This window comes from Cricetulus griseus, chromosome 2 (genome assembly GCF_003668045.3).
Source record: "Cricetulus griseus strain 17A/GY chromosome 2, alternate assembly CriGri-PICRH-1.0, whole genome shotgun sequence".
NCBI lineage: Eukaryota > Metazoa > Chordata > Mammalia > Rodentia > Cricetidae > Cricetulus > Cricetulus griseus.
The window spans coordinates 315243219-315269992 of record NC_048595.1 but is presented as its reverse complement, the minus strand read 5'-3'; the positions used below and the strand labels follow the sequence as shown (position 1 = coordinate 315269992).

Genomic DNA, 26774 nt, shown 5'->3' with positions numbered 1-26774 from the left:
TCTAACTGGTCTTTTTACTATGCTTAATTGGTCTACCCATTTCTGAAAGTAGGTATTGATATTTTCAATTATTAGTATAGAAATGTTTTTCCCTTCACTTGTTAGTTTTTGTTGCATGTATTTTGAAGGTCTGCTAATAGTTAAGTAATTATTATACCTTCTTGTTATATAGTAAGCCTTTTATTAATATGTCATCCTATTTTGTCTCCTGTGACCTGTTCTGACTTAAAGTCTACTTTATTTGATACAAATATAGTCACTTAGATTGGTTATTATTAGGATGGATTTCTACCCCCCCTCTCACCCCCCCCCCCCGAAATACTTTCATGGTTTGTGTTTGGAGCTTAACCGAGTGCCTTCCAAACAACAAAAAATTGCAATGTGATTTTTTTCATTCTGTCAATGTCAATGTCTATATCTGTTTTTCACCAGAAAGTTTAATTTAAAATAAATATTAATAAAGAAGTATTTTCTCATTTCCATTTGTTTCTCATGTGTTTTCTTGCCCCTTTCTGATTCCATGTTTCATGCATTACTGTGTTTTTTGTTTAGTTTATTTGGGGAAATGTTTTGAGTTTTTTTTTAAATTTTCTTTTATGTATCTTTCTCTTTTTCCTTTGAAGTGCTAGGGATCAGACCTAGAACTGCTAGACAAGCATTTTACTGAGCTATATCCCTCTATTGGTACATTTCTTATAGCTATTTCTTTGTGGTTATGCAATTGCAGTAAACAGCCTGAAGCTACAATAATCTAATCAGAATTCACTTCAGCTTAAGTACCTTACACTACAGTCATTGTGATGACTGTCTTTGTTGTCAACTGACTGCAGGTGGATTCAACTAAAACTCAAGTCTGGCCACTACTGTGAAGGATTTTGTTGATCAGGTTATTTGAAGCAGGAAGACTGCCCCTAAATGTGGGCAGTACTCTCTGGTGGCAGCACAGATAACAAGATGTGGAAGAAGGAAGCTGCTTTTGGCCTGCTTGCTCTCATTCTCTCTGGCAAGTTCATCTATCCTGTTGCTGCTGTGACATTCCTTCACTAACATTAGAAATAACTTCTTCAGGTTTCTAACATAGATTGAAGACCACCAGCTCTCTAGGAATCACCCAGGACTCCAGTGCCAGAATGGGACCGCTGAGATGCCCAGGCTGAACTGAACAACTACCAGATTCTCGACCTCACAGTGTAAGGCAGCCATTGCTGAACTACTCAGATAACATTCAGTAAGCCAGCCAATCTAGTAAATATCCTTTGTAATAGATACATTTATTCTATCAATTCTCTTTTAGAGAAGCCTAATAGAGTCACACTACTACTAGATCTTAGCATAATAATAATTTCTGAAAAATATGTAATATTACGTAGAAAAAAAGGAGTAATTATAAACTGTTGTTACAATGTGGGTAGCTTTTATAATTGTCATGTTTTTATCCTTATTGAGATCTTTATTTTTTCACATGACTTACTATCTAGTTTGCTTACATCTTACCTTGCAGGGTCCCATAAACATTTCTTGAAGTATGGGTCAAATGATAATAAACTCAGATTTATCTGAGAATTTATTATTATTTTTTCTCTCACTTTTGAGGGAAAATTTTGCTAGGCATAAAAATTTTCCTTTTAGTGATCTGAATAAACAGGCTGCTGCATTCTGGCATCCAAATGTGATGAGAAATCTGCTGACAATATTGAAAATCCTCTGTGTATGATGAGTTGCTTTTCTCTAGTGACTTTTAGGATTCTCTTTGTCTTTGGGATGTTTGATTGCCTTGGTATATACACATCTTTGTGTTCACCCTGAGATCCTCTGAAAGTTCTTAAATGTTCATTACATTTGTCTTTCATCAATTTAGAGTTTTCAGCTGCTTTACTTATTCTTTTGTTCCTTTATCCCTCTACAAAACTCACAATGTATGTGCTGGTCTACATGTTAGTGGCCCTGACTCCTGTACCATCTGTTCTGTCCATTTCTTTCTATCTCTTTATGTTCTCCTAGTCAGATACATTTCTACTGTCATATATTCAACTTCATGTCTGCAGGTGACTTTTTCATTTACTGTATGTTTCAGCTACAGAATTTTCTGATTCTTTTTAGATTCTCTATTTATTGATAATACTATTTTCTTAATATACTTTGTTTCCTTAAAGCATCATTAAAGCAGTTGTTTTTAATGTTTTCTCTTCCAGGTGAACCTTCAGACTTTTCTCAGGACAGTTTCTGTTTTGATCATTTTTCCTTTGAAAGCAGCAGACTTTCCTGTTTCTTTGTATGAATAACAATTATTTTTGCTGTTGCAAATGGGAACATTTAAATCTAGCAATGTGGCAACTCTGTAAACTGGATGCTCTTCCTTCAAAGCTTTAACACTGTGTTACAGTATGTTTATGTTACTGTCATAGGCAACCTCAGTGTCTGGGATAAAACTGAGGTGTAAAGGTAAAGTCATCTTAGTGCTTACCTAGTCCTGTGTTGCTTCTTGTCTGTGCAAGTCACTTTCTTTCATTTTCTTTAACTTTTTATTGACTCTTTGTGGATTTCACATCATGCATCCCAATTCCAGCAAGTCACTTTTAATTTCCCTTTTGGCTACCAAAAGGGAAAAGAAAAAAAAAGTGAGGGAATGGAATTGAAAATCACTTCAAATGGCTAGAGAGGTGGCTCAGCAGGTAAGAGCACTAGCTGCTCCTCCAGAGGACCCTGATTCAATTCTCAGCACCCATATGGCAGTTCACAGCTGTCTGTAACTTCAGTTCCAGGAAATCGACACCCTCACAAAGACATACACAAAAGCAAAACACCAATGAATATAAAAATAATTTTTTAAATCACTTCAAAAGAAGGGGGAGAGACTTGCCATAAGTGGGGCTATGGATGTAAGAACCACTTGCCCACTTCTTTGCTTGGACAGCAATTAAAGACACAGGACAGATTCCCCATATCATAAAACAGGATACTTTGTGTTCAGCCTGGCTTCCACAAACTAGGTGCACAGTTGACAGCTATGCAGCTGAGGACGGGTAACTGCTACTGTTGAAGGGGTTGAAATTAGCCAAAGTGAACAATAATCTGACATTTATGCCTATCCTGAATCCTAGAAGCTGCAACCCTTCCAAGGATTTCAGACTTTCAAAGTAGTTACTGACATTAGATAGACTTTGTAGTGCGATGATTTTATAGGCTGGCAAAAAGGATTTCTGCTCTGTGATATTAGCAAATTCTCTCCTATAAATAATGGATTGAAAGGAAAATATACATTTAAAAAGGAATGTTTTTAAATGAAGAGTAACTTTAGGTTTTAAGACTTGAGGTAGTTTTTCTATTGTTTTCTCTTGTAATTAAAACACCACAGAGTCTGTAAAATCTATGTAAGAGACAATTTACAGGGTGGATTTAAAACACAAAATAAGACCTGTCAGATTTAGTCATATGGGAAAGATTTTCAACTATGAAGCCATGAAAAAAGCTGAAATTAATTAGAAAAAGATGACTATTATAAATGTTTTAGGACACTGTTTTTTTGGATAACATCCTACTTACTGATGAATGGTTACATGATCCATTAAGTTTCATCTGTATGTAAAGTGGGAGTAACATCTATTTTTTAAGGTACTCTAAATACAATACTCTTAAATGTCTAATTATTCCTTTTACCCCTCAGTGTGTCAGAGGGGTAGGACTGTAAACAATCAAAAAACTAAAGGGCTAAGAATTGAAGAGTAATATAACGATTCCTGACACTGGCCTTACTTTGGTCAATTACGTATATGTTTTGTGTCTAAAAACTTACAGAACTGTTTGTAATGAATATAACATTAGACTGGGGGTATATTCATTTATTCTAGTATCTATTCTACCTCAGTACTACTATTCATCTATCAGTATCAAATGAACCAAGAACATTTGTCAAACAATAAAGGTAGTATAAATAAAGTGCTATTTAGACTATCACTAAAAACCTGAAGGAAAAGAATTATTTTATATTCTTTGATATTTTAAAGAAACACTTTTTCTCACTTAGTGTTCAATACATACATAAAGTTAGCAAACTGTCTCCACTACTGTCAATATGTGTAAGCAATGCCACCCACTATTACTTTTCCTTTTCAAGTATGGACAAAAAACAGAACCCCATCTGTTTTAGTGACTGCCAGAAATCTTCCCATCTAATTAAACATTTAAATACAACATTAAGCTATTGTATAAAATGGCATATATTTGTATCATATAATTCATATAATTTAACAACTTCTATAGTAACATTATGAGACAGTTACTTAAATATAAGATTAGTATTTTTCCCTTACCTGTTTCTTATCTAAAGAAATATTTTATAAGTGAATTGTAGACTGACAAAAGTAGAAAAATAAGCTGTAATCCCATATTAGTCACACATATAGTCCATTATTAGTGGACAATATGTGGCTAAACATTTGAAAAACTTATAAATCTAATACACTATACAACATAAGACACGTTTTCAGTACATTAATTACACTATGATGGATTAGAAGAAAAGCCCTGGAAGGCAGACAGATGGGGGAAAAAAGCTCTAAGCAGATCAATGTACTTTTCACTTAAACGTTAATGACAGCTCACTTTTGTTGCTTCTCCTTCTCCAAAGCAAAGGATGTGATTTTTCCTGCCAAGGAGAACTGCAGGACTTTCAAACCTCCCTCCCATCAAGGCTTCTAGGCTTGGAACAAATCAGTCTTCTTGATTTGCATGGCTTATACAGTCTTCCACAAAAGCCTAAACCAGCCAATTCTGGGGGAGAAAGAGAACCCATCCTACCTCCAAACATATAAAAGTTTGGTGCTGCCAGACAGACTTGGATTCCATCTTTGGAACCCCTTTCTCCTTGGGGAGTCTGTCTCTGTGCACTTCTGCTTTTAATAAAACTTGGCCAAGTCCCGAGACCTTGCTTTTCCTGCCTTTTTATTCTTTAAATTGGCAGAGAAAAAGAATATATTCTTACATCCCTAGATGGTCTCAGCATGACAGCCTCACTAATATAACAATTAATCCCATTCTTAATTTTAAACACAAATAATTATAATATGATTAACTGAGATTGGACCAAGGGTGATCAATTTATATTAACCTGGCATGTAAAAGAATCAGGTTCTTTTTTTTTAAATTGGACAGTACCAAGAGTTTAAAGTAGCAGAAGTTGAAATAGAACTGAAGCCAAAAGACAGCAAAGGATGTGACAAACAAAGGAAACAAACTAAAAGAACAATAGAGAAAATAGAAGTTACAAATAAATAAAGAACTATGACAGAAAGAGAAAAGGATGAAATCAACCCACATAAACTGTAGCAAAGGACTGGAGGACAAGAGTTTTGTTAACAAGAAGAGCACTTAAAAGGCACTGTTGAAGCTTTGATAGCCATGGTGTTTTATACTTTTTGGTCACGGGGAAAGGGGGGACTGGTAGGGTATTTTTGTCATTTATTATGACAAATTATGCTAAAGAACATAATTTAAATGAGTGGGTCGTTCACATCAATATTTGTACTTTTTCAGATTTTGAATAGTCATTTGATCTAAATAGAAAAGTTGTCAAACTCTTTTCAAGAAATTTCACACTTTACTGCTTCCTTCAGTACTGAATGAGAGTATCTGCTGCTCCATATCCTCACTAACACTTGGCACTATTAATTTTTGTTTTTCTTCTTTGGTTTTGTGGTACTGGAGACTGTACTCAAAGCCATACACTTCCTGAACTTTTCATACTGATTTATAAGAGTTTCTCTGGTAAGACATAAAATCTTGTCAAGTTAATATGTCTTCAGCTGCATGTCCATTTACTTAATATCTTCTTTTTCACTGCTTAATATAAAATGCCCCCAATTCATTTTTTAATGTTTTTTATTTGTTGAAATTAAAATACTATAATTGTGTCTAGTCATTATCACAAGAACTTTAACTGTAGATGGCATCAGGGAAAATATCACCATTTTTAAAAATAACCCTAATAAGTAGTTTACACATTTCTTTCATAAATTAGTTACAGAAAAAAATGCCCACAGAGGCCTTTAATATACAGACATACCCTTACCAGAAAAATGTTCCGTTAATATGAATAAAACCCAGTCATTTTAACTTTACATTCACAAAATTTTTAGTTTACAAAGACTAAACATCATTCTCATGTGGAAGGCAAAATGCCAAGAGATTTAACTATAAAATAAAACTTAATAAGTAATCTATTTCGTGTTATCTCAAATCATAAGTAGAAGTAGAGAAAATTAATGGACTCAACAAAAGAAAGCCAAAACATTGTTTCAAAATAAAATTACTGGTTTCATATATAAATGGCTTTCCATTTCTACATATGAAATTGAAAACAAATCTTTGATTTAATAATAACTTTGGACTTAGGCGTTTATAGTGTACACATCTTTAATTTTAGTACTCAGGAAAGCAGAGGCAGGTGGATCTCTGTGACTTCGAGGCCAGCCGAGTCTACAGAGCTAGTTCCAGGACAGCCAGAGCTGTTACACAGAGAAACCTGTCTTGAAAAACAAACAATACAAAACAAAGATTTGGAATTGAGTACTTTCCTTTACAGCAGCTATTATTTAACAACACACTGAAACATGCAATGTCTAATATACTGAGAAATAGAAATAAAAGCCATCTCTTTAAGAGAGCAAGTTATTCTGGGATAAATTTACTAAGGAAGGAAAACACAAGCAGACACTGAGTACAGAACTCTACTGTATTGAAATTTTTATGTATCCAATCCCTGATAATTCCTACAAATTAATATAATTATATCTGAGCCCATAAGGACCTTGTAGTATAAAAGAAATACCATAGACATAAAGAATATATTGAAATATGAGACTACCCAGATTCAAGAAGTCCATGACTTAAGTCTACAAAATATTCCATGTAAGTATGTACTTTCAGTAAAAGTCCATGCTCTCAGGTTGGAAAGACTGGCTCCTTTGCTAACTAGTGTCTAATCTTGGACAATCTACTTAATCTGTGCCTCAATTACCTATGTTAATGCTATTATCACATGAATATATGAGTAAAATGAGATAAGTATACAATGCCATTATCACTATAGCTGGCATACATTTTACTCTCAAAATTATTCACTGTCACCATTACCATTCTATTACTAAAGAAGTCTTATAAGACAGAACACTTGCTTCTCATACATGTGCCTGTAAGAGTCAGAGATAGAGAGTAAAGGCATGTGCTGTATACATGGATGAATATATTAATCTGGGAAGGAATAGAGCCCTCACTCCTTCCAGATGTCAAATATTAATAAAAACCCATCAGAAACTTTTAATAAAACCAACCCACCACAATAACCAACTCAAACAAACAAACAAACAAAATATCCTTCCAGTGACATCAGGACAGAGAAAGGTAGGTTTACTACTCCAAGTGGCCTGTCCAGTCATCCAAAGGACAGGTTATAATAGCCAGGGAAAGTAACTGTGAATTGAACTCAATAATCTGGAATTATCAGAGTCCACATCTGTTATGCCCTACATTTTGTTTTGTTTATCCCAAGTAGGTTACTTTGCTCACCTGCTTGTTTTTATTTGGAGGTGAAGAAAGGTAACACATAGAATGCTAACATATTTCATTCTACAGAAAACTCATGAAGCTTAAGCATCTAGAACATAATTGAGCCATGACTTAAATGTATGTGTCTGATTTTAGTACTAAAACCCCAAGCAATATAACATATTGCCTTTTATGGCAAGCTAAGAGCAAGAAGGGGAAGAAATCATGGTTAGCTTACATGCATGTGCTAGGACAATCAGATGATAACAAAAATTTTCGCCAAGCGTTTGTGGCACACGTCTTTAATCCCAGCACTCGGGAGGCAGAGGCAGGCGGATCTTTGAGAGTTCGGGCCAGCCTGGTCTCCAGAGCGAGTGCCAGGGTAGGCTGCAAAGCTATACAGAGAAACCCTGTCTCGAAAAACCAAAAAAAAAAAAAAAAAAAAAAAAAAAAAAAAAAAAAATTCAAGAATTGAACTTATGAAAACTATATTCCAGCAATCAGATGACAAACTGATACAAAAGAGAATACAAATCAAATCCTACAACAGAATGAACTAAAAGATTGTAGCATTGTATACAAAATATTTAATTTTACTATAAGCTTGTCAGCCCCTTGTGAAATAATATTTTTTTTTACTTCTTTCTTCACTTTTCAGGATGGTAGAGAGAAAATGAGCCATAGAAAGCAATAAATACATTAACTGGTACTCTGTGATCTCTAGAAAGTAGATCTTATTGTCATCACTGCTTTAATAATTTGGCACTAATTTTAAAGATCAAGCTAACTATTCAGGTTCCTTCAGTAAAATTTCCAAGTTTAACAGCCAACAGTCCTTAGTGATATTGAGCCAGGAAACATATTCTCTGCATCTGGACTATTAGGGAAAGAAAGCAGGTAATTTACAGATTACAGATAGGAAGATTTGAAATTTCTCCTTTGGTCAGTTAAATAAAGTAATTTAGTTTTAGGACTCACAGTCAACTCACATACCCACTAACATGCTGTTTAGTTGGCATATATCACATACTTTGTTTCTGTGCATTAAGCATGAATAAAAATAATACTAATTTGTTTGTTTTAGAAACAAAGGAAATATTTGCATAGCTATATTTTTTACTTATACGCAAGACTTAAGAAAAGTCTCATCTCCCTGAGATCCAAAGAAACCAGTAACATGAAATATATGTTCTATGTATTTATCTTCACTCAAAAGAGAAAATAAAAATGGAAAACTTGCACAGTAATTCAGGTTAAGTCTAAATCAACTAGTCAAATCTTTAACAGTCATATCTGCTAAAAATATAGAAATTGGTTCTTCTTAATGACATCTTTAATCACTAGCAAGAGGGCTGGCCCTGAAAGAAACAAGAATACAGTATATTCCTTATGTGTACATTTAGCTATCCTCATTAAATGCTCAACTCTTCTTCCAAAGACAACATGCTACAATTTACTGAAACTAGTGACTCCAAAGCCCTAGCTTTTACTATAAACAGAGACATTTGTCACTTTGAGTGTGTGTGATCTTATCTATTCCTTATTAAAGCTTTAATCAGAAGTACCACAACTGACAGTTGACAAAAGCCTGGTCAGTCACAAATGCCCGAAGTCATATGTAGCAGAGGCAGCTGTGAGTCCAGGTTGGCTTGACTTCCAAGAAATGAAATTCTAAAATACTGGCTCATCTTATTTTTAAATAATAAAAATGGCCATAAATTTTCCATGTGTATACTCTCTTATAAAGTTGTAACACCAAAATAGAACACATTTTAAAGCAACATAATATTAAAGTTAAGGAAGAAATTTGTTTTTTTTGTTTGTTTGTTTAAAAGATTTTATTTATTTATTATGTACACAACATTCTGCTTCCATGTATATCTGCACACCAGAAGAGGGCACCAGATTTCATAACAGACGGTTGTGAGCCACCATGTGGTTGCTGGGAATTGAGCTCAGGACCTCTGGAAGAGCAGCCACTGCTCTTAACCTCTGAGCCATTTCTCCAGCCCGGAAGAAAAGAAATTTATCAGAATTTTCTAAACTCAAAATAAGGAAGGAAAAGATCATTGATCATTGGTATCAAGAAAAATGTTCTCATGGCATACTAGAAACTGGTTTTTCTTCTTTTGTGAACCTATGTGTTTTATGGCTGTTAAAAAATTAAACAGGTGTTTCAACTCTAAATGTGTGAAGCTCACATAACAAGTACAGACAAGTACTTGAATAAGCACAAATATTCTTAGGTCACTTAAAGGATGGTATAATGACTACAGAACTTTACCTTTGCTTTGCCATGTCACTTTGCCATAGTAGTAAGGTAGACTACTGGTATCTTTTAGTCTACTTATCACTTACAGAAGTAGTCAAAGATTAGCTTCAAATATATAAATATGGCCTCAACATTAATATCAGTTTCTGGATGCTTTCTATAATATAGATTCATAGTTACAAAATTCAAATGATTTTCAAATGGTTATATTATGAATCTGCTTAAATGATTTATAAGGACTATAAAAATTAACACTGACACTTTTAAACATTAGGGTCTTACAACTCAATGTTATTCTTAAAGTCATTCCAATAAGATAAATTTTAAAAATATTATTTATACAGCATATCCTAACAACAACAAAAAAATCAGGTGGGCATGAGGGTGCATGCCTTTAATCCCAGCACTTGGGAGTCAGAGGCAGTTGAATAACTATGAGTTCAAGGCAAGCCCTGGTCTACATAAAGAGTCCCAGGACAGAAAGCACTACACAGAGACCCTGTCTCAAAAAACAACAACAAAATCATGGTATAGTTTATGAAGCAGGGTATATTTTTATTTCAATTAAGAATATTTATTGTGATAAATACCTTTATACAAAAACAAACAAACAAAAAGAATACCTTTGTACAATTGAAGTGTTAGACAAAAACACTGTTCTAAATGTCTGTTTTAATTTTTACCACTCCACCAAATAGGGTCCATTTTTCAGTAACATACTTCATAATTCTTTATATTGAAGAACCAGCCTGTCTTCATTTTAGGCTTAAAAGCCATCTTATCGTAAAGACAAACTAGGTTTGTTCCTGTTTATAATTAAACTTCTGTTTCTCAAGGATTGGGCTATAACCCACCAGTAACCTTAACTACAAATGGTTCGGAACTGCCTGTTCTAGAAATGGCAATCATGTTTTTGTTTCAAAAAGTTGTTTACAGAGCTGACCTGAGCAAGTGGGAACTCAAAGACCCTAGTCTGACAGTTGGAGAACCTGCATAAGACTGCACCAGGCCCCCTGAACATGGGTGTCAATTGGGGGGCTTGGGAAGTCTATGGGGCCTCTGGCAGTTGGAACCAATATTTATTCCTAGTGCATGAATTGGCTTTTTAGAGCCTATTCCCTATGCAGGGATACTCTCTCAGCCTAGATACAGGGGGAATGGCCTCGGTCTTGCACCAAATGATGTGACAGACTTTGGTGATCCCCATGGGAGACCTCACTCTTCCCAAGGAGTAGATGAGGGTTGGGATGGGGAGATGGTGGGGGGCATGGAAGGATAGGAGGGAGAGGAAACTGGGATTGGTATGTAAAATAAAATTTTAATTTAAATAAAATATAAAAAAGTGTTTATGCTCCAAAAAAAAGTTGTTTAACCCTACCTTTGTTTCAAAAGGTTATATGACCTTTTATATGACCTTGTTATAACTACCTGTTATTATGACTATCTTGTTATGCCAACATTGCAACCATGTATTTGTTTCTGGAGGTCATTAGGATGTTGTTAGGATATTCTGCTCCTGTAACCCTGCCTATTTTGCCTGCCAAATTTTGGAAACCACTTACCCCTGAGCTATAAAAGCTTTGTCTTCCTCACATTCAATGCTGAACTCTCAAACCCCACCTTAGGTAGAAGCACTGATGTACAAGAATAAAAAGGCTTGCTTTGATTAATTTGGCCACAGTGATTTGGGTTGGTGGTTTTTTTCCTCCCATCTTTGGTATTATCACCAAGAATACTACTTAGACTTCCATGAGTAGTTAAACATCAGCTATCTTACCTTGTGCTGTTCAATGGCATCTATCCACTGCTGTCTGTGATCTGGGTCCTGAGCACGAAGATACCAAACACTATCATTAACACTGATATCAAACCGACATTCATCAAAATCATGAGGCTGGGGAAACAAAGAAGAAAGTGAAAAGCAAAGTTAATTATATTCTTAGAAGTGCAGTTCCCTTCAGCACAAAATGTGAGCACACTCTGAGAGACTCCTTTTACTTTTTAATTTTTCTACTCAACTTATTTCAAGATGTCTCAGATACTATTATATAGAAAATACAAGTTTCATTCACTACTCACACAAATGATTTGATACACTCTATAAACATCTATTCAAAAAACACAGAACTAATATTGTTCATCAAATGATTTAAGTTAGCTTAAGAAGTGGGAATATCATCATCAAAACCATAATTTACAAAATTTCCCCTGCTCTATTATTTAAAAGTGAATTCCAGGGGCTCGGGAGACACTAACTCCCAGAGGAGGAGCTAATGGTTGCTGGGGAAGGGGAAGAAATTTTTTTTTTAGTGTTGCTCATGTCCCTCAGCCATACTCATGCAAACAATCATAATTAAACTTGTTGGATCACAAACATAAAAGACATGGAAGTAGAAGTAGTTTAGTTGATGGGAAAGGGATGGGAATCAATATGAGTGGAAAGGGGATGAGAGAGGGAATGGAAGGGAATATAAAAATATATACACATAAATGAAATGTCACAGTGAAACCTAATTATGGATAATTAATATATGCCAACAAAAACTAAAACATTAAAAAATCCCCATAACAAATAGGTTTATATAATGAAATTTACAATCGAGAAACAAGTTTTAACGTTTCTTCCAAATACTGAAAATTAACTCTTACATATCTAGAAATATTTACTGTCATAAAGTTCCTAATGAAAACCAACAAATAAAGCAAACAGTAAAAAAATGATACAGTTCAGAATTCATTGCTTTCTCCAGCAAACTTTTCCACGAGTAAAAGGAAGTCATATCAATCTAAGGAACAGGAGGCACATATAAGACACCAATTGCTGATACATAACACTAAGGAATAGGAGGCACATATGAGACATCAACTGTTGATACATAACATGCTGTAAATGCAGGATCTTTAAACACCAATAAAATCAACAAAGTAAGAGAAACTGGGTCCATGGGATAAAAGAAATGGTAGATTTGGTAAGAGAACATTCTTGGAAAAAATAAGTTGATGATGATAAAGCTTGATTGACTGAATCAAACTTCATTTTATACATCAACTTGTTCACGCTATGAACAGAATAGACTGCTTGGCTTCATTTAAACTCTCTTTTGAGGCAGGGTCTCATTCATAGTCCAGGCTGGTCTCAAACATGTATGTGCTATTTGCCTCAGCCTCCTCAGCACTGGGATTAAGGGATATACCCCAGACTCTGCCTGACCTTCATTGAAATTATTGCTTCTTTGTTCATTATGTGTTAATTTTGTTTTTAAAAATTCTATGAAAATATTTATCTTGATTATTATGTGTTCTGATATGCCCTTAACAGTCTGACATTCCGCCAGTCCCTCTCTGGTCTTGGCATTAACAAGTATTACTAGAAAAAAGTGAAGGATAAAGGGTGAAAAACACTTTTCCTTCTTAAAGGAGGAAAAAGAAGACTTAATTCTTTTCTTTATTATGCTAGATGTCGGCATGCACATACCACAGAGCACTTGTGAGCAGACGACAACTTGCAGGAGTCACTTCTCCCTTTCCCCATGTATGTTCTAGGAACCAAACTCAGGTCATCATCAGGCTTGACAGCAAGTGCCTTTATATACTGAGCCATCTTGCCAGCCCAAGACAAGAAGTTCTTTAAAGTTAAAGCAACTTGAAATGAAAAGTAAAGCTGGTACAGTACAAGAAAAGCAAACAAACAAAAAACAGTTGGAGTAGCAATAAATTAGACTAAAACTCAAAGGCAGGGTAAACACTTAAAATATATATACATTAATAATATATTTCTATGCTACTGTCTTAGTCAGTACTCTATTGCTATGAAGAGGTGACATGACCACAGCAACTCTTTGTTGTTGTTTTCTGAGATGGGTTTTTCTGTAGCCTTAGTTGCCTTGAAACTTACTCTGTAGACCAGGCTGGCCTCAAACTCACATCCACCTGCCTCCTCCTCACCTGGGACACAGCAACTTTTATAGGAAAGCATTTAACTGGGGCTGACTTACAGGTTCAGAGGTTTAATTCATTATTGTCATGGCCGGAAGCACAAAAACAGACATGGTCCTAGAGAAGGAGAGTTCTACATCTGGACCAGCAGTTAGCAGGAAGAGCAAGACATGGCCTGACTTGAGCTTCTAAAAACTCAAAGACCATCCCCAGTGACACACTTCTTCCAACATGGCCACACCCACCAATAGTTCCACTCCCTAGGAGCCTATAGGGGTCATTTTCATTCCAAACATAACTACATCTGTATGTTTGGGTTAACACTGGACTGCATAATATTATAGTGGCCCTTAAAATTTAATAGAGCTAAAAAATCCCTATTACTTGGTGATGATGTAGCTGTGTGCATAGTGACATTAGGTAGTATTAACAAACCTTTGGTGCTTCCAATTATAAGATACAATGATGTAACAACATACAACACTTCACAAACAACTATGCTACTAGTTTATTATTTACTATACTCTACTTTCTATGTGTATGCACAAGTACATGTATGTCCGTATGAGTACCTGTGTGTATATATGCGGAGGCCAATTTGACATGTGGAATCTTTTCATTGCTCCCCACTTATATTTTCCAGTGCTGGTAATGAACCCAGGACCCAGCTTTTGGAGTCAAGTATGCTATCACTGAACTCTGCCCTAGCCCTTCCACCTTTTTTGGTTGTTTTTTGATAGTTTCTTACTGAAGCTGGAGTTCATGAACTGGCTAGGTTTGCTGGACAGTCAGTCCCTGGGGTTCTCTTGGTTCCACCTCTCAGAGCTGGGAATACAGGTATGTTCTGCCATGTACAGATTTTTGCATTGATGACAGGGATCTGAACTATATCAAGTCCTAATGTTGCACAACAAGCACTTGAGCCACTAAGCCATTTCCCTAGTTCTTGAATTATATTTCTCAATGTTAGTTTAGAATACTTCATCTACTTACTTTTTAAAAAAGGGTTACTAAAATAATATGCTATATTAAATGAGCAGTGGTCGAATGTATTATTTCCTAAGTCCCACAATGGATGGCATCTAGACTATACTGAGATGTTACCTATATCATTTAGATTTATGTAAGTACACTAGGATGTTCAGAGAAGGAAAATGTCATGAAGTAAGACAGTTCTCAAAATGGTGTTTGCTTAAGTAATGCATATCATTACTTAACAGTAGACAAAGGAGGAAAACTAAATACTTTTAATTGTTTTCAAAGATAAGAAATTTCCTAAAGGAAAAATATATATTAGACTAACATATATTATCAAAAATAACCTTCTAAGAATAGATACATAAACACAAGATAGTACAGAAGAAATTCATGGAATGGTGTAGGTCCCCAAAGCTGAAAATTTAGTTAGTATCTATTGAGGAAAAGATAAAAACAATCAAGGCAATTGATACACAATATGGGAAAAGTAAAGATATTAAAGCTATCAGAAATCCCTAAAGGTAAAATATGAATGGATCTGAAAATGGGACAAATAATATAGCCACTAAAAGACACTAATAGGAGCCTGCAACCCCATATGCCCATTCCAAACATTACCTCTGCTCCTATACAGGTACACCTACACAGGTGTGTCCATATATTACGTGATCACACACACACACACACACACACACACACACACACACACCAAACACACAAAGATAAAATTATGTAATTTAATCTATAAGGGAATGAAGGGGTATGGCCTCCAGATGTCTCTTGCTGAACCCATAGCCTAGCCCAGGATCTCCTGCCTCTGCCTCTGGAATGCTGGGATTGCCATCAAGGTGGCCAACAAGCTTGCCTGGCTTTTATGTGGGTCCTGCAAATCCAAACTCCTGTTCTATACTATGTAGCCAAAAACATTACCTACTAAACCATCACACCAGCTTTTAAATCAAATACATTTAAACAGCACAGTGTGGCAGCATTTTGAAAGCAGCAGAAAGGTAAAGATAGAAAAGTTTTGCCAGGCTTAGCACTAGCACAGCCATTCAGAAAGTTGATGTAGAAACATTTAAGTGGTGAATTACCAATATGTAACCAGATAAGATAAGAGTGTATTTTATTAGGAATATACCTTAGTAAGCAGTGCAAGCCAATGAAGTAGGGAAAAAGAAGGGGCTACCATGTGAGTCCCCTCACTCTTAAACTCCCTCACATCCCCTGACCACGCCCATTGTAGCCAGCCCCTAGGAGGCGTGGTTAGGGTGCTCCCTACAGAAACATCAGAGGTTCAAGGCCTTCCTGTGATACACAGTAAGTTCAAGGCCAGCACAGTATCTTATTAAGATCCTTCCACAAAGTAGAGAGATGGACTACTGTTAAGGGGTAGAACACTTGTCTAACATATGTGAAGCCCTAGTTTTTTGTTTTTTGTTTTTTAAGAGAGAGGAAGAAGTCAGGAAGGAACAGGGGAAGGGAGAGGAAGGAGATAGGTAATATTAAAGATCCCTTTCTTGCTTCCCAGAAGGCCTAGAACCCATGCTCAAGATATGCTTCACAACTAATGTAGTAAGTAACAGAGACTAAAAAAGCAGTTAGATCTTTGAAAAGAATGCAACAGGGCTGGAGAGATGGCTCAGTAGTTAAAAGCACTGGCAGCTCTTCCAAATGGCCTGGGTTCAATTCCCAGCACCCACATGGCAGTTCATAACTGTTTGTAAGTCTAGTTCCAGGAGATCTGGGATCCTCATACAGACATCATGCAGGCAAAAACACAATATACATAAAAAAATTAAAGAAGAAAAATCCAACAAAGCAAAGAAACAAATGGACTCCTTAAGGACATTGAAAGAGAAATAGAAGCAGCAATCAAGTAGAAAGCCCAACAGTATAGACTAGAATATATGACAAGAGGCTTTCAAAGGGATTTTTCTAGTGTGTAAAAAGTCACTTGGAAAGATTATAACCACTGAATTATCAGGTGAAACTGTCTAGTTTTTCATTATTAAAAGCAATTTTAAAAACCTCAGTGAACATAATAATACTTGTCAAGTAATTCTAATAGGCAGTTCACCTTGAATCTAGCATTTGTTCAGGTCTTTTCCCTTGAAATAATAGCAATTTGCAGGCTATTTCTATGTTAAATGTTGTGTTGATCCTGGGAATTGTAAATGTTAGACCTTAAATTCTGAATTCTGTCCTATTATTCTCAAAAAGACTGCATTTGTTCTAGCTGGCAACTCCATGAGATTCCAGTTGGTATTTGTGTTCTGTGTTTTAACATACCACTGGGATCTCAGTTTGGCTACTTTGTATCTGGCACACACACATACTTGCCTTCAAGTCAAGTAAAGATGGAGGAATAGATTTAGACTTAAAATTTGAGGTTGCTCTTCTCTGGCTTATTTTTGGGATTCCTGTTTCACTTTTCAGCAGCCTTGGTTGCATAAGGTATCTGTCACAGGTTCAGCTGGCCACAAGATTGATAGCTGGGTTTTGTTTTATTTTCACCAGATATCTGATCTAAGTTCTGCCCAATTTTCAAATATCTTGGCAAATACTCAAGAAGAACTTGTAATTATCTAAGTCTAGCATCTTCCTATTTTCCACAAACACCCAGTATTAAAATTTCTATGCCCAACACAAAGACAATTAAATAACTCCAATTATATACATACACTATGAATCAATCATTGTCCTATTGTCCAGACAATAGAAACTGATCCTTGTTTACATAAGGAATTTCTATAGAAGCTATTTGGCAGCTTGGATTGCTAATAAACAAGGAAAAGAATCAGAACTATATAAAAAGAAAAAAAAATCCTTGCAGAGACAGCACCACCTTTGGTATTTGTATGGCAGGGCTGTCTGCCTTGGGCCTTGCAAACCAGCCATTGCTAGCACTGCTGCCATTAGAAACTCCATGCTGACATGCCAGCACATTCCAGACAAATTCCCATGTCTGCTGCTTCTCTGTGTGGTTTATGTATGTGTTCCTGCACCTGTGTATATGGTAACAGACATGGCTGTCTGGTATCTTCCATCATCATTCCCTCCCCCGCCCCCTTTTTTAGGCAGAGTTTCTTGCTGAACCTGGAATTCATCAATTTGACCAATAAGCTTCAAGGAATGTTCCTGCTGCCATGCCCTGCTCACCTAGAACTGGGGTTACAGATGTGCATCAACATGCCTAGCTTTTCATGCAGGTACTATGGGCCCAAACTTAGGTCTTCCTGCATGTATTTTAGTGATAGCTAAATTTCCCCAGCATTCCATCTCTGTTTCTGTTTCATAGTGTTCCAGAATCAAAAATTTACAGCAGTCTAAATGTCTAATTCTTATGCCTATATGCTATTTGGGGAGGTAACCATAGAGAGATGGTGGGTTAAGAGAGAAAATTAAGTATCTGGCCTTTATAGATTATATGTGGGAGATATTCTACTCATACAGAACATCTTAGAAGGAGGACAGCTTATTTTTACAATAAAAAAGACACTAGCTTTACTTTACACCTTGATCAAATAAAAGAGCAATGAAAATATACTTGATGCCTCCGGAGGTTCCTTTATTATACAGGGATGTGGAGAAAGGGGAACACTTCTCCATTGCTGGTGGGAGTGCAAACTTGTACAGCCACTTTGGAAATCAGTATGGCGCTTTCTCAGGAAAATGGGAATCAGTTTACCTCAAGATTCAGCAATTCCACTCTTAGGCATATACCCAAAGAATGCACATTCATACCATAAGGACATCTGTTCAACTTGTTCATAGCAGCATTATTTGTAATAGTCACAACCTAGAAGCAACCTAGATGCCCCTCAGCCAAAGAATGGATAAAGAAAATGTGGTACACAATGGAGTACTGCTCAACGGGGGAAAAATGAAATCTTGAAATGGATGGAACTAGAAGAAACCATCTTGAGTGAGATAATCCAGACACAGAAAGAAAACATGGTATGTACTCACTCCTAAGTGGACATTAGACATAGAGCAAAGAATAACTAGCCTATAATTCACAACCCCAGAGAAGCTAGGAAACAAGGAGGACCCTAAGAGAGACAAACATGGTCCTCTAGAGAAGGGGAAGGGGAAACAAATCTCCTGAGCAAATTGGGAGCATAGTGGGGAATGGAGAGGGAGGTAAAAGAGGAGGGGAGAAGAGGGAGAGGAGAACATGAGGGATCAGAATGATCCAGTTGGGGGAAGAATAGAGAAGGAGAACAAGAAAAGAGATAAATTAGTAATAGGCAGAGCCATTATAGGTTTAAAGAGAAATCTGGCACTAGGGAAATCTCCAGGGATCCATAAGGATGACCCCAACTAAGAACCTAATCAATAGTGGAGAATCTACCTTAAAGGTCCTTCCCCTATAATGAGATTGATGACTACATTAATTAAATGCCATCCTAGAGCTTTCATCCAGCAGCTGATGGAAGCAGAAGCAAAGATCCACAGCCAAGCACTAAGCCGAACTCCTGGAATCCAGTTGTAGAGACGGAGGAGTGATGAGCATAGGGGTCAAGACCATGCTGGGGAAACCCACAGAAACAGCTGACCTGAGCAAGTGGAAGTTCACGGACCCGTCTGACAGCTGGGGAACCAGCATAGAACTGAGCCAGGCCTCCTGAACGTGGGTGTCAGTTGGAAGGCCTGGGCAGTCTATGGGGTCTCTGGCAGTGGAACCAGTATTTATCCCTAGTGCACAAATGGGCTTTGGGTGCCCATTCCCTGTGGAAGGATACTCTCTCAGCCTGGATACAAAGGGGAGGGCCTAGGTTCTGCCCCAAATGATGTGACAGACTTTGATGATCCCCCTTGGGAGGCTTCATCCTCCCTGGAGAGTGGATTGGGGGAGGGGTGGGAGGGGATGGTGGAGGGGCATGGGAGAATGGGAAAGAGAGGGAACTGGGATTGGTATGTAAAATAAGATTCTTTTTAATTTAAATAAAAATTCATTTAAAAAAGTAAAATATATTTGAGAATAGAATCTACAGATTAATCAGGTAGAAGAGTTGTTCACACAGTAAAGCAACATGAAACTTACATATTTAAAAATAAATGATTACAGGTATTTGTCCAACCTGAAGATGACTAAATTTAGCTGCACTATGGCTAAACCATGCCCTTTCACAGAAAACATAAGATTATTGTCATTGTGCAGTGTAACACCAATGAAGGCAGAGGTGTTAAAGAAAGCCAGTTGGCTATATTCAGAACCTAGTACAGGTATCCTGATCTTGGGAAAGTCCCTACAGTCCAGAGAATGAAAGCAATGTTCTTCAAATATGGAAACTAGATGGTATCAGTGTTCCATATACAGAGAGACTAAACCTAACCAACCATACATCTAAAGAATTTTACCACACATCAGTGAACATGTACTATTACTAATTAAAAGATTTACAGTGAGAAACAAAATAAACAGGTATTTCAATCCTGTGGTAAATATGTCCCTTTTAATAATTCTATATAGAGAAAATCAAATGATCATATGAATCAAAATAGGAGTTACAAGACCTCATTTTTTAAAATTTTTTAAAATTAGAAGCAAGCCTGCTTCACATGTCAATCCCAGCTCCCTCTCCCTCCCCTCCTCCCCTGCCCCCCACCAGCCACCCATCCCCTCCACTCTCAGCTACCCAGGGAGGGTGAGGCCCTGCATGGGGCATTGCCAAAGTCTGTCATATCATCCAGGGGAGGGCCTAGGCCCTCCCCCATGTATCCAGGCTGAGAGAGCATCCCTCCATGTGGACTGGGCTCCCAAAGTCCATTCATATGCCAGGAATAAATACTGGCAAGATCTCATTTTAATGGCTAGTAACACAAAACATAATGTTTTAATTTACCTTTTAAACACTTGACTCTTGTTCATTGCTCACTTGGGTCTTAATTTTAACATATTAAAAAAAACCAAAACCCTATGTGTATGGGGAAAGAACAGCTCTATTAGCTCCCACCAAATGGCTCTGAAGGCACTTTCACAAAACAGGATGGCTCATGGAGAACTATGAAAGCATTCTAACACAAAATTGTAAGCTTACTTAAAATACCCTGATTTTTGTTGTGTGATTTAGGGGTGTGTGTGATTAATTTTGTGGTTCCTGATGATAAACTCTGCAGAGAGTAATGTATTACAAAGTCAAATGGTTGGGTGTTACCTGGGAGGGGTCACTTTTGCCTGAACTTGCCAAAGATCTGCTTTTTCATATATCTATGATTCTCTTTGGATGGCTTTCTTCTTTATTTTCCCATTGAAGCAGGGGCAATCCTCCTGCCTCTCAAGTGCTGGAATTGTTAGCATGAACTACACCTAAACTTGCCACATGAACTACAAGTGGCAAGCTAGTTTTCTTTTACCAATTACCAGGTTTTAAGTGAGGCTTTCTTTGAACAGTTGGTTAATACTCATACACAGACCTTTCCCCTGACATGTTAATTTCTAGCCTATTAAGATCAAGTGTATGTTAAGCTTAGATAAGTTATATAAATTCTCAATTCTTTATTGATAAAAGGGAGGATAATAGTAATGCTCATCTTACTGAGTTACTAAAAGGATTAAATTTATAAAACATATTTTGTATATAAGGCATTCTAAATGATGTTGGCACAGTAAAAGTATCCAAACATTATTTGTAAATATAAAACATCTACATGTACACACTTATTTTTTCAATGGAAAAATAAAATCAGGGGTTTTTTTTGGTTTTGTTTTTTAAAAAAACAACTCTAATTTAGCCTTCAAACAGTATACTGATTATCTAAGACATATACTTAAATTCATGTATGGAGATTAAACATGTAACTTGAAAACACTAACACATACAGAAGAAATAAAATTATTTAGATATTTAGATATTTAGATATTTTATAGTTGTGGTTGTATTAAATGGTTACAAAGGGATGGTGTTCACTTTAATTACAACTTTTAACACAAGAATTCAGAAAACTCTATCTCAACTCTACTCAAACTTAACAGAAATCTTGTTTTTCTTTTCTTCACTGTATATTCACCATATTCCCACATATTTAGTGTACCTAACAGAATGAGTATTAAAAGGAAAATCACATCACTCTTTTAATGAGCCCTGTAACTCTCTGACCCACTTCATAAGCCTTTTTATTTGCTCTTTCTGGAACAAGCCCTCCAAAGATAGACACTGTTACTTCCTAAAGGTCTCCACTCAAGTGAATCCTCCTTTGCCATCTACAATGTTATACTCTACCTCTAGCAACATCTCTTCCAAGACACTACCCACTTGAAAATAAGGAATGAGAGCAAAGGTAATTAAGTGGTCAAGATGGCAGTCTATTAATTATACCATACCTGTTAAGGATTAGAATACTGAAATTCATCTGCTGGTTAGACCACTGCCTCTGCTAAACAATGCTGGGAATAGTATTTTGATCTGCTGTTTTGTGTGAATAACATCCTTTCCTTAGAGGCACAACTGACATCTCATCCAATGTCATCATGGAGTATATTACAACCAAAAACAGCAGAGAAAAATATTTTGTACAATACAATGAAGTAGAATATCCAGTCACCTATTTAGTTCTAAATCTCCTAAATAAACAATACCTCAAACCTTTCCCATATGATTAACTTATCCAAAATGATTTTATCTGGGGCTAAAGAGGTGGCTCAACAATGGTGAAGACAGCAGCTACATGGTGGGTCTCTGATGCCCTCTTCTGATCTCCTTAGGCATAGACATATCTACACAAAATACTATACACACAAGAAAATAAAATTTTTAAAAATAGATATTTTATTTTTCACTTCTTCAAATGTGGTATTTATAGATAACCTTTGAAGGTAAAATAAACAGATAAAAATTGTTCTTTTCCTACACTGAAGAGACTACATATAAACTCTGGGATAATAATTTTCTCTTTTTAAAAAGTGGCAGTATTTTTATGCAGAGCTAGTTCTTCTAATTTAGTAGTATTTGTGAACTCTTTTAAGTAAACTTCCAAATGCTTTCCTGTGTTAACTCTTCTTTAGATTCTGCTTATTGGCTCCTGTCTTACTTAACCTTTCTCTGGCATATTATAAGAGTATAGCTGAAGCTCAAAATAGGGTATAACATAATTATCTTTTATAGACAAAATGAATTACCCTGCCCCCCAACCTTCCTAACAGAGTTCTACTATGCAGCTCTGGTTGGCCTGAAACTCAAGAGATCAATCTCTCTCTGTCTCTCTAGCGCTGAAATTAAAAGTGCATGTTATCATGGTTGTCTGTCTCCTACTTTCTAAGTGAGATTCCCTAAGACTACAATCTGTATAACCTGCTACTATCAAAACCTTCCCCAGAATATTATTAAAAATCATTTAGGATATTTCTAAATATTTCTCATTTTGTTTTGTGTGGGCTTATTGCTTACTCCAAGGTCCTGATGATAACCATGTATACCACAATTAAGTTTATAGACATTGGCTTATAGAAAGTATGGTAAGTTCTTGCCCTACCCACTCCAAAAACAATATAATATTTACTCCAAGGGTTATATTACAGGAATCCTAATAAATTATTGTATATAGAAAAATTATATCAAGGATGAGTCAAATAATACTTTCAACAGAAGAAAAATGGTTCATTTTATAAATGTACAGGGTTGGGGTTGGAGAGTTGGCTCAGTAAAGAGCAATGGCTGCTCTTCAAGAGGACCTGAGTTCAATTCCCAGAACCAATTTGGTGGCACACAATCCTCTGTAACTCCAGCTCTTGGGAGCTGAGGCCCTCATCTGGCCCCCACAGGTACCAGGCATACACACAGTGTACAAACATTGCAAGAAAAAATCCATACACATAAAATAAACAAAATTTTCAAAAATCATGTAAAATTTGTGGATAATTAAGCCCAGACTAAATTATTCTCACCTCTATTTATTTACCAAACTCCACTTAAAATGAGAATATTGAAGAAAGAAAGAAGATAAGAAGAAGATAATAAGTGGAAACTGGACCACAGGTGATCAGATTAGTGTGTTACAGGCAATTGGGGGGAACTAAATAGGGCAGTAGGGGTGGAGGCAGAATGGACTGATGGTCAAGTAGGCACATTTATTCGTGCAGGAGAACCACAGAAGGAATAAAAAGAATGAGAAGTAGCTTTAACACTGTAAAGAACTACTTAAAAATAGGAGAAAAAATTAAAAGAAATAAAAGAAAAATAATTAATGTAGTGAACAAATTTGTATGCCAAGATACCATTTCTGAGAATATAGAAATTATTTCAGAAAAAGACTAAACTAATGGAATCTCTTAAAGTAACAGTCATCATCAAAAGCTGAGGAAAAGAATGTACAACAGAAAAAGGAAGACAGTCTTCCTGAATTAGAAGGATTCCACCCTTACCCCAATCTGTGTCTTCCATTCTCTTCCAAAGACATTAAGGCTGACTTTGGTACTGAGGCAGGAAAAGGGTATCCTGGGAAATCTTGAGCCTAAAAGTAAGAAACCAGGTAGGGGAAAAAAATGCTAAAGAAAAGGAAATAAGAGAAGAAGAAAGGTGATGGGACAAAGGCTAAAGGTCAATGGTACAGCGCTTGCCAAGCATGGATGAAGCTCTCAGTTCAGTCTTCAGGACCCCAAGAAATAACAAGTACACACCAGTTATGGAGGCATAAAAGGCACCATGGAATCAGTGTAAAAAGGCTTCTAATAGCCAAATCTAAGACAATTTATCATCAAAATCTATACAGTAATGGGCTATAACACACAGAATATAGCAGGAATAGGTAAGTCATTATATTTTTAAAAAGACCACAATGAAAAATTTAAAAAAATAAAAAGAATCCTGGCTAATAAATGCACAAGGAATTTGCAGAGTTGGAAATAATCATTTTGCTTACATTCTACTCTCAAAAAGAAAGAGTGACCACACAGCACATCTGGACAACCCTTTGGTTCTGAATGGATGAGGACATTAAAGTCACCAATGGGAGGAAGATGAATCTGTGTCTCTGATGTGACATCTTGAGGACACTATACAACTTTAGTATTATCAGAATGTATAACATGAATCTAACAGACAAAGAGAAAAAGGCAACATATTTTTTCTCACACATGGAAATTAATGGAAAAAAGATGACTTGAAAGTAAAGATGAACTATTAGGGTTCATGAAATGGGTAAAAAAGGAAGGAGACAAGAGGATATAAAGGAGACATTGGACATGAACAATGCAGGACATTTGCATGCATGGAAATACCATAGAAGAATTTAAAAATTAGCATGAACTTAACAATTATAATAATATATTTTAAAAGGGACTGATAGATATTTTTTCAAAACTGCTATGCCAGACAAAAGAAGACAATCATTTCTTTAGTTCCAAAGAAAATAAGACACAACTAACTGCAATATACATTCTGGATTAGATTTTTATACTGAAGGGAAAATATACCATATAGAACATCACTGAAGCTGGGTGTGGTGCTGGGGCTCACACTCAAAGACTTGTGTGTACTGGCAAGCACTCTGCCACTAAGCTACATCTTCAATCCTATTAAATTAGGATTGGAATATAGTGTATAAACTAGAAAACTTGAACAAACATTTTCCCTACAGTAGTTATACTACAAATAAAATTAACTAAGAGAATATTTCACTCTTGGAAATTATACACTGCAGCATTAAAGGAGAACAGATATGAAACAGGCAACCCATTCTCAAATCCCAGAAAAAAAATTGGTATGAACAGTATTTGTGTGCATAGGAGAAATGATAACAGATGTGATGCTAAACTAGAGGTCAACTAAGGCTATTTTTACAACTTTTTATGTGAAATAATTTCAAAACAAATAAAAATGTTACATGTAGGTGGAGTGAGTCACAGCTACAGGTCTGTAATTTCAGGACTAAGGAGGCTGAGGCAGGAGGAATTCAAATTGGGCTACACAGAGACTGTCACTCCCTGCTTCTTCCTTCACAACAGAGCTCCTTAAAGCCAGATGCTTCATGTCTCCTTATATTGCATGATAAAGAGAGACAAAGCTTATCTCATATATATATATATGTTTTTGTTTTTTATTTATTTTTCGAGACAGGGATTCTCTGTGTAGTTTTGGAGCCTATCCTGGCACTCACTCTGGAGACCAGGCTGGCCTGGAACTTACAGAGATCCGCCTGCTTCTGCCTCCCAAGTGCTGGGATTAAAGGCGTGCGCCACCAACGCCCGGCTCATCAGATATTTAATAACAAACTGTAACATTAAAATCAAAGCCCAAACATTTAGGGATTAAAAATACAGTAAAGGGGTCTGAAGCAACAGTCAAGACTGAACAGATTATAAGACACATCTACACATGATAAAATATAAAATAAAACGGATTTTTAAGATTTGGTACAAATAAGAAATAACTACTTATTTCATGACTACACATTAAGATATATTTTAGATGTACTGTGCTAAGTAAAATAATAAAATCAGTCTCATTTTTGTAATAATGTGGCTACAAGAAAAATTTTGAACACATCTGCGGGTTTATATCTGTAACAATTTCTACTGGACCATCATAATTCAAGTCATTCACTCACTTATGCATCAATGCAACCAATCAACTGACCACATATCATTTACCAACCATTATTTAAGACACTGAAAATACAACAGAGAGGATGACCAGGCTTAATTCATAAAAGTTCTGAGCTTATGGTAGCCAAATAAACACAAAATAAATAATTATGTCAATTATTAAAAAACAAAGGTAAGAAAGATAAACAATGCTGAGAAAGTCTATAATAAAGGGAATCTAAATAAAGTCTATAATAAATATATAATTACATTTTCCCATGCAAAAGCTAGAAAGCTGATCTAGAAAGAGGGGAAAGGGAGATTAGTCAATAGAGACAAGAAATGGCAAAGGGACAACGATGGAAAGGTTAAGAGGAACGAAAACAAAGAGAGGTGAAAACAGCATATTAAGTAGCAGTTAAAATAACCTATGATACATTTCAAATAGCAAGAAAAAAAAAGGTCTATCAAATCCTAACATATAAAAATTAATGTTAGACCTTGAGGTAGTAACACAAG

At 36.0% G+C, this 26774-nt stretch overlaps 1 protein-coding gene across 1 annotated transcript in view; it reads right to left on the bottom strand.

Moving 5' to 3' along the window:
* Cert1 (ceramide transporter 1) overlaps nucleotides 1–26774 on the bottom strand; it is a 95593-nt gene that overhangs the window by 49935 nt on the left and 18884 nt on the right. The window contains exon 3 of the mRNA NM_001244026.1: nucleotides 11592–11708. Within this exon, the coding sequence (NP_001230955.1) occupies nucleotides 11592–11708 (117 nt within the window). The remainder of the gene's footprint in view (nucleotides 1–11591; nucleotides 11709–26774) is intronic.